General features: G+C 60.9%; 1 protein-coding gene across 1 annotated transcript; it reads right to left on the bottom strand.

The window, feature by feature from the left end:
- Positions 1–1702: 1702 nt before the first annotated feature.
- On the bottom strand, positions 1703–8125 carry LBRM_21_1270 (putative kinesin; the record flags this gene model as incomplete). Its single annotated transcript, XM_001564782.2, has 1 exon — positions 1703–8125. One exon carries the CDS (start codon positions 8123–8125, stop codon positions 1703–1705), a length of 6423 nt encoding a protein of 2140 aa, XP_001564832.1.
- Positions 8126–9049: the final 924 nt, after the last annotated feature.

Raw genomic sequence — 9049 nt, 5'->3', positions numbered from 1 at the left:
AGGAGAGGGGAGTGATACCCCGCAGGGAGCCTTTGAGAGGGGAGAAGGGGGGGGGTTGGGGGGCGCGGGGCTTGAGGGGGGGGAGGGAAGGGGGGTGTTGGGCCCCCCGGGAGGCTGGGTGGGACTGTGGTGGGGGGGGGGTTTAATGGGGGGGGGGGGGGTTCTTGGGTGGGGGGAGGGGGAAAAAGGGGGGGGAAACTTGGGGGGGGGAGGGTGGGGGTGAATGGCCCGGCTTCCCATTTTGTTGGGGGGGGTTTGTATGGGATCGTGCCCGCCCCTCGGGTTGGGTCAAGGGGGGGGGCCTAGGGGGAGGTTGGTGGTGGGGACTGGCGGGGGTTTGGGGGTGTTGGGGGTGGGGGTGGGGGGCCCGGGGGGGGCGATTAGGGGGGGTTGGGGGAGGGAGGCTTGGGGGGGGGTGGGTGAGAGGAGATTGGGCGTGGGGGGCGGCGGGAGTGGGTAGGGGGGGAAGGCGGGGGCCCTTGGGCGGGTAATGGGGGTGAGGGGGGGTGCTGGGGGTTGGGGTCTTGGGGTGTGGGGGGGGGGGGTGGGGGGATATGGGGGGCTGTTGGAGGGGGCGCGGGCGGTTGGTAAGTTTCGGGCGGAAGGGTATTGGGGGGTTTGGCGGTCAGGGTGTGTCGGGGAGGAGGGGGGTGTTTGTCAGTGGGAATTAGTGGGGCGTTCGGCTTTTTCGGGGTGGTGGGGTGGGGCGCGTACGGGGGGGATGTGGGCTGTGGTGGTTCGTGGGGGTGTGTGGGGGTGGTCTGGTTGGCGTCAAGGTGGGGGGTGGTCCTTTGGGAGGGGTGGGCAGGTCGGCGTTGGAGGGGGGTTGGTTGGCTGGCGGGCGTGATGAGGCGGGGCCTATGGTGGCATGTGGCGGAGAGGTGGAGGCATCCAGGGGGACATGGAGGGGTGCGTATATGCGTGTGGATAGAGGGGCAGGGATACGTGCATGGGGACATACATATAGAGATACATACAGACAGACACAGATACATACGTGTACAGGGATGCATACACACATACACATATACATACATATACATACATACATACACACATACACATATATATACATACATACATACATATACATATACATACATACACACATACACATATACATACATATACATACATACATACACACATATATATACATACATACATACGCATACATACATACGCACATACCGAGACGTTTTCGCGGTCATAGAGGTACATTGACAAGGAAAAAATCTCAGACGAAAAGGTAGAGTACAACGATTACAACAAGCACACAGCACCTCATCCTGTCGATCGCGTGTAGGTGTCTCTCCCTGTGTGTGTGTGTGTGTGTGTGTGTGTGTGTGTGTGTGCGCGTGAGGGGATCATGAGGTATTGGTGGTGGGCCTGGTGTGGTTGCCGTGTGCGGGCAAGGGAGACAGAGTCAACAAGACCAGCACGCACACACACGCTGCAAGAAGTAATGCAAAGGAAAAGGAAAATGGAAACAAAAATGGCGCTGTTTGTGAAGGGATGAGTCGGTACAGTGAAACAAGGAAGCAAAGCAAAACGAATCGGTCAAGCGAGAGTGTATGTCTGCGTATCCTCGGCCCTAATCCTCTCATCCACGACTCCCTCCCCCCGCTTCTCTCCATACACGCGCGCGCGCACGTACACAGGAGAAAAGAATAAGCGGCCCCCGCCTGTAACCGCGAGTGTCTCAGGGCTTCTCCTCCAGTGCCTCAAAGTTGAGCTTCGGTATCACAGGTGCTGAGCTCACGACGGTGGTATCGTGTCCAGCGCTCACGCGTGCACCGGTCAGCGCCTTTTGGAATGCAGACAGCGATGTCGCTGCGTGCGCCTTGCTCTTCTTCAAGTGTACGCTACTACTGCCCGTGAGACTTGCCTTCTTGGAAACCGCACGAGGTTCACTGCTCGCCCGTGCCGCGCTGTTCACGTCGTTTGTGCTTCGCTCCCGCAGTGACTTCATGACGTCCGGGTTGTAGAAGGAGACCTCCCCCGAAGACGGCTTCGCGGCGGCGTTGCTGCTCAGCATGCTTACAGGGCCGTTCCCGGACCCGCGCATCTGTACAGCTGCGGGTGTACTGTAGAAGGCAGAGAGCCGTGACGCATTGTGCTGCGACGAGGACGGCCGTGCATGCGGCGAGCCCCCGCCTAAGCTGCCGGCCGTATGAGTGCTAGTTTTGGAGCTGACACAAGCGCCGGAGTTGCGGCGGCTCAGTCGGCCCACCATTTCGGTTGGCTTCAGCACTGAGTAGTGTGTCTTCGACCTCGCAAACGCCTCTGTTGCCTTAACACGGCTCGCCTGCACGCGAGTTCCAGTCGCACCAGCGTTGACGCGGGACTTGGAGAGAGCCGGTGTAGCAGAGACCAGGCGGCGCAGTGGCTGTTGCTGATGCTGCGAGGAGTCCCGCTGCTGGAAGATCGACTTCTGGGATTGAGAGAAGAGGCGGCTCGGACGACGCACTGGCTCACCCTTGTCGGCAATGGTGCCTTCACCGGCCCCCATTGTTGCCGCCAGGCTCATGCGGCGGGAGAAGTTATAGGTGCTGATGGATACAGCCTCTGCCACATCGGTGTTCGCCACGTAATTCACATCCGCCTCCGACACCGGCAGCACGCCAGCGGAGGCCATGCGCGAGTAGTTGGCGCGCGCAGCCGCCGTCGGAGCAGCGGGTGTCGTACCGGTTGTCAGCGTGGCCGCAGGCGTCCCCGCGACGCCGCTCGCGGCCGGCTTTGTGGGCCGCGCAGGTGTGGCCGTGGACAGGCACGACTGCGGCGAGAGGTTGGCAACCGCTACTGTCGCGGCGAGCGGCCGTGGTAGCCCCGAAGGACAACGGCTGAAGAGCGAGCAGCTCTCCGGGTTCGCAGCTGGTGGCGGCTGGTGCCCGTTGATGCGCGTGCCAGTACCTGTTCTGCTAAAAGGGATCATGCTTTGCGAGAGTGCCAGCGCCGTTACCGTGGCGCTGCGGCTGAACGGAGTGGTGCCTTCCTCCACCGGGCACGGCGTGGTGCCGACGACGCCCTCGCGACCGGCGATCGTGGCTCGCGAAGGGGTCGCAGAGAACTGGTTCACGGCACGCGCCAGGTTGCCCTGGCGGGTGAACGATGCAAGGCGAGAAAGAATTTTGCAGCTTCCCTTCACAGTCTTATCATTGCGGCGTGCCGACTCAGAGATGAACGATATGTCGCTTGCGCCATTCTTGCCGGGGATCGGCATCAGCGAGGTGGACGTCGCGTTCGTGTTCAGGAGGCTCTCACGACGCACGATGCGGGCCATCTGCATGATGCGATCGGCGTTTCGGATCAGCTCCATGTAGGCGACATGCTCCGTCTTTGGGGCGCTGTCCCAGTGGTCATACCAGATCAGCAAGCCGCTCAGCGCATCGCCAACCTGGCGGCGGCGGTGGTCAACAAGAGTTGAGAGGACGTCCGACTCGGACAGGCCCCACTTGCCACCGGGCCGCAAAGTGCGGCCCGCCATCTGGGAGACGGCGTCGCGAAGTTGATGCACGAAAGTGTGGAAGTGCGCCTCCGTGCGCGCCTTCACGGCGTGGATCAGGAGCTGAAATTTATGCACACTCTGCGCGTTGAGCACGTACAGCTCCATCTTGAGTCGGTCGAGCAGGATACGGAGGCAAATGCGGATGAGTGACACCATCTCGTCCGAAAACTCAAAGCCTGCCGGGAACACCGAGTACCCGTTCGGTGCCTCGTAGTCCTCCATAGAGTCCTTCACGAGCTCCTCGATGCGAGAGTGCAGCTTGCAGTTCTGCGCCACGCCGTCACCGCCGAGCGCATCGCGGTCCTGCATGTACCGCGTCAGGTTGGTCAGCTCCTCATCCTTGGCCGCGTAGTCGCGACGCATGTGGTGGATCTCGGCCTCCAGCTCCTCGATGGTGCGCTTCTGCTGAGCCAACAGCAGTCCGTTGTTCCTCACAGCTTTGCGCTTGTTGTTCTCGCACAGGCCCACCGCGTCATCCAGGCGACCCTGTGTCCGCTTAAGGTTCTCCTCCGCCTCCTCCAGCTGCGCGTTGGTGCTGCGCAGAAGCTGCTGCATGCGACGACGCTCCTCCTCGGTGGAGTCCGTCGCATCTGCCAGGGCCTTCTCCGTCTCTGCTTTCTCCGCCCGGAGACGCCCAATGAGACTCTTGTAGCCGTCCAACTCCGCCTGGATGTGCCGAATTCTGTCCAGCAGCCGCTGGTTCTCTTGCTCGAAGTCAAGCAGTGCGTACTCGAGCGCACGCACGTTATCCTCGGTTGTAGACTTCTCAAAGTCGTCGATGGTGTGCGCCACATCAGCCGGACAGGCGTCCGCGTCACCCCCGCCGAGACGCCGCTTCGCGATTGCCGCCGTCTCGGCAGCACGCAGGTCGTCCCATGGAATCGCTTCGAGATGCGCGGCTCTGGCGCTGCCAGTGCCCTTGTCGTCGCTGCCGGCACCGTAGCCCATCGCAATGTACTTCATGGTGCGCTGCTTCCACATGCGGGCCAGTGCCTTCAGGGCCTTGATACGGTCGGTCAGCACGGCAGTCTGCCGCTCTAGCTCTTCGTCGGCGAGACGCGCGGCATCCGCAAGTGCCTGCTCATCCCTGGCGAGAAAGCCTTCGAGACTGGCGTTCTCGCGGCGCAGCATCGCATTCTCACTGCGAGTATTCGCCAGCTCCTCGAGCAGCGCGTCGCGCTCATCCTCAGCCTGCTCGCGAAACATCTGCTGCTCCAGAGTCTCGTCCTTAGAGAAGCGCAAACGGCTCTCCAGTTCGCTGATTCGCTCGCGCAGCTCACGCATAAGAGTCTCCAGCTCAATGATGCGATCAAACTGCTCCCGCTCCCGCACCACCGCCTGGTAGCGCTCACGTGTGCCCTCCGTGCTCTCGTAAACGATGCGCTTCCGGCCGTCTCCAATTGGCTCCAGCTGAAGCCCATCCTCTTCGTCTGCCTCAACGACTCCCTCGTCCCGACGCTGCTCAAAGGCGGTGCGCATCTGTGAAGGTGAGGACACGCGCGTGACGCTGCTGCAGTCCCTCTCTGTACCCATCGATGCATTGTTGCCGACCTCGTCGACATCAGCGCACCTGCCGGTCTGAACCTCATCCATGTCATCCCTCTTAGCCGAGGGGCTGATGCTCACCGAGGAAGGAGACGAGGATGCCGATGGGGTGGTTGGCGTATCGAGCGGCCCGCCAGCTTCCAGTTCAGCAAGGCGTCGTGCCAGAGCCTCCAGTGTGGCGTTGCGCGACACGACAGTACGGTGCAGCTTCTCGTTCTCGTGGACGGCGCTGTCGAGGCGCTGCTTTGACTCGCTCTGCGCTGCCGCACGCTGCAGCAGCTCGTCCGTCTCCAGGTCAGCTGGCATGACGGAGCCACGGCGGATGGATGGGGAGACGGATAGGCGGCGGAAGGCCTCGAGAGCAACGACGATCTTGCTCGTCTCCGGCGGCAGCGATGTCGACACGCTCGGCTCCAACGAGCGAGGGTTTGGTGACACAGAGCCAGGGGTTTCGATCGGCGAGATGCCCTCCAAGTTCTCCGCCTGCCCCATTGATGTGCTCGCGTGGGCGCACTGGTAATCGATCGTCTCTGCCTGCTGGCGTACCATGTCCAGCAGCTTTGCATTGTCGCGTTGCAGCTGTTTGATGTCCTCCAGGGTGAGGCTCTCCATGTCCGCCGGAAGGTCGACAGAGACCGCGATTTGGCCAAGTGTAGCACTGCTCATGCCGTTCGAGGACGTGTTCGTGCCACGTGAAAGTGCGTTGAGGTCAACGTAGTGGAAAGAGATAAGACTCTGTGCATGCAGACAAGCGCTGGCCGCCGTCTCCGTCGCTGCTTCCGCCTTGGCTCCGTCCTCGAGGTAGGCGCACACTACGTCACCGTGGTGCAACTCACGCCGACCCTTCTCCCCTACGCTCTTGCCGTTGATCTGGACATCGATGAGGCGCGAGAGGCCCTCAACACTGGCGGGTGGGTTGAAGTGAACGTAATATCGCTGCTCGCACGAGCGCTGCGCCACACGCTCCAACACCAGTGACCCTAGGTCTAACATCTTCTCCGCCACCGCTGCTGTAGTCTCCACTGCAGTATCCGGTCGGCACGTGTTACCACCACTCGCGCACTCCGATGAGTTCGCGTCGGCACCCATTAGGATGGCGGTGTGCCGCTTCTGGGTGTTATGACCATCCTCCCCAGCTGCGTACAAGCTTTCGCCGGTCGTCGTCGTTGACGGCAGCGAGTACAGCACACGACTCAGCGGGAACTCCATCGTCCCCTTTACCAGCGCCGTGACGCGCACGACGCCGCCCTCGACGCACGATCCTCCAATCCCCGCAATGCTCGTGTACTTGCGGTGGGAAGAGATGAGCAGCGGCGCCGTCAGGCCGGCGCTGGAGGTGGACAGGAAGGCCTCGTTGCACCCGGCCACGGCCAGCGGCACGTTAGAGGCACGACGCTGCTGGGCTGCGATAGTCTGCGACATCGACGGTGGCGGTGACAACAGTGGATGATCGCTTGCCTCCGCCATGCCGCCGCCTCGGACAGATAACAAGCCGATCGCGTCTGTCGCAGAGGGGTGCAGGTTGCTGCTCTGCAGGCCCCTCACCCACGCCTCCATCTGCTCCTTCAGCTTCTCGTTCTCCTGCTTTAGCGTCATATTCTGCTCCAGCAGATTCGCGCGGGTTTGGAAGGTCTTGTTCACCATTGGTCGGTTGCGGATCTTACGCACGTCCCTAGCGTACGTCAGCGTGGCGCATGACTCCTGGTAGCTAAAGGCGATGGGAGAGATGTTGGCGATCATGAACGTCTTGCTGTTGCCGCCGAGGTTGTCCTTGAGCACCATCGTCAGCAGCGAGTCGCGGTAGTTTACAAACTTGGCCCCGCTCGCTATGTCGTTGATGACACGTGCCAGCGTTGCGAGTGACTGGTTAATCTGAATGCCCTCCGCACGGCTCGTCCCGCTTGTGTTTGCCGTCTTTTGCCGCTCGCTGCCAGCGAGGTCGACCAGGTTGATTGTCGCCTGATGCTCCACCGTCTCTCGTGTGTCACAGTTGGTTCGATACTGGGCGACGCGGACCTGCAGCACAGCGTGGCTACGACTGCTGCGTGAGTTCATGCCTGTCTCGGCAGTCTGCCGCCGGCGCAGACCCACCTCGATCATCGGGTACGCCTTCTCAGCCGAGGTCACCGTCTGCTGCTGCAGGTCGTGGATGATCATTGTCTCCTTCCTCCCCGTCGGATCGCGGACGAACTGCACATGCAGCGGGCCCCGGCGAGAGAAAAGACAGTAAACCTCGTTCTGGTAGATCTCGTAGAAAGAAAGCTGCACGCGGTACGAGTAGTCGATCACCCTGTCGCTCTGGTACGACTGCTTCACCGCCTCCAGGCGGCTGAACAAGTCGTCCAGAGTGCGTGGTACGACGCCGGGGTCACGGCGTATGTTCGTCGTGTCGCCAAAAAGTGTATAGGTCTTGCCACTGCCCGTCTGACCGTAGGCGAAGACGCACGAGTTGATGCCGTCTATGGCGGCCTTGACGGCGTGCATCGCGGTGCGCCGGTACACCTCTTCCTGCGTCCCGTACGGCGGCGGCTGAAGAAAATCACTCGTGCGAATCAGCGGCATCTGAAGCAGATGCGACTCTTCCATCGACACAATACAATGGTCGCACTCGTAGTAGTTCGCGGTGCTGGTGGAGACGATGTGGGTAGCGCCGGCCGCGGCACCAGCAGTGGTAACGCGACTGCCACCTGCGGTCCGACGTGAGCTGGTGCGTGACAGGGCGGCAGCAGCGCTGCCACCGCCAGCCGCTTTACGAGAGTGTCGAGTAGCACCGGTGCGGTGAGCACGGTCGGTCAGCATCTGCACCACGTTGTTCCCGTCCTTCGCGACGGTGGCGTCGTCGTCGATCGACGTGGGGTCGTGCATCACCACCACATTTTCCACCACAGAGACGCAAATCCGTTGCGCCTCGCGCAGCACCGACTTCCGCAGGACGGCGGAGGCGCGCGTGTTCGTCGCGGCAGCGCTGTTGTGGGTTAGGCAGGCCGCATTCTGGGGCGCGTTGCGGACGCGCACACACACAAAAATGTGCCCATCATCGGGGTATTCCTCGTGCGCTGCGCCACGGCCCATCGTGATGATCAAAAGGGAGATGTTTGTGCAACGTACGTGTGGCGGGTGCGTGAGGAAGGGTGATGGGGTGCAAAAGTGGAGGAGAGTGCAGCTTTCCAATGAAAAGAAGGCGAGAGAGAAAGAGAGAAAGAAAGAGAGAGAGAAACAGCGAAGAAGGCAAAGGCTCTACCTAAACAATACAAAGACTCAACAGTGCTGACGAAGAAGAGACAAAGCCTGCTGAAGTACAGACCCACAACGAGAGGGTGAGTGAGTGAGACAGACGGTGGTGCGGATTCGCGCAAGGAAAGAAAAGAAACAGACCTCTAAGTAGCGGAAGCAAAGACGGCACAGAAACCAAAGAAAGTGTGCTTGGGTAGGTGCAGGAGAGAGGATGAGGAGCAGCCGCCTTTACCTACCCTTCCTAGCAGCTACGGGTGTGGCCCTGTGGAGGGCAGGGAAGGGGGCTCTCTCTCTCTCTGTGTGTGGGTGTGTGCCAGCGTCGGGGAGCAAAAAAAAAACGAAGACGGTGCTCAAAAGTGCTCCGGTTTAACTGACATGTACCGAGTAGAGCACCAGCGCTCTTCGTTCAACAGGAAAAGGGGGACGGGGGGAGGCGATCGCAGCGTACAGAACGTTCTATGCCTCTACGCTGACTACCACACCACTACCTCGTCTTCACCTTGATGTTCTCCAGTCACGGTTCGAGTGCGTGGGTGGGCGTACGTACACACACGTGTGGGGGGAGCTTGGCGCGTACAGAGCGAGGGGAGGAAATGGGGGAAAAAAAGGAGTACGAGTAGAAGCGCGAAGGGGAGTGAAGGAGGCATCATTGGAAAGAGAGACGGGGGAGACACGAAAGAGAGAGAGATTAGCATCAGCACACATGTATACGCACACGACCCCGTTGTATGTGCACGTTGCAGCCGGCGGTGCTAATGAGGG

The sequence above is a fragment of the Leishmania braziliensis genome, chromosome 21 (genome assembly GCF_000002845.2).
Source record: "Leishmania braziliensis MHOM/BR/75/M2904 complete genome, chromosome 21".
Classification (NCBI taxonomy): Eukaryota; Euglenozoa; class Kinetoplastea; order Trypanosomatida; family Trypanosomatidae; genus Leishmania; species Leishmania braziliensis.
The sequence above is the reverse complement of the archived record's forward strand: the minus strand, read 5'-3'. Positions and strand labels throughout refer to the sequence as shown.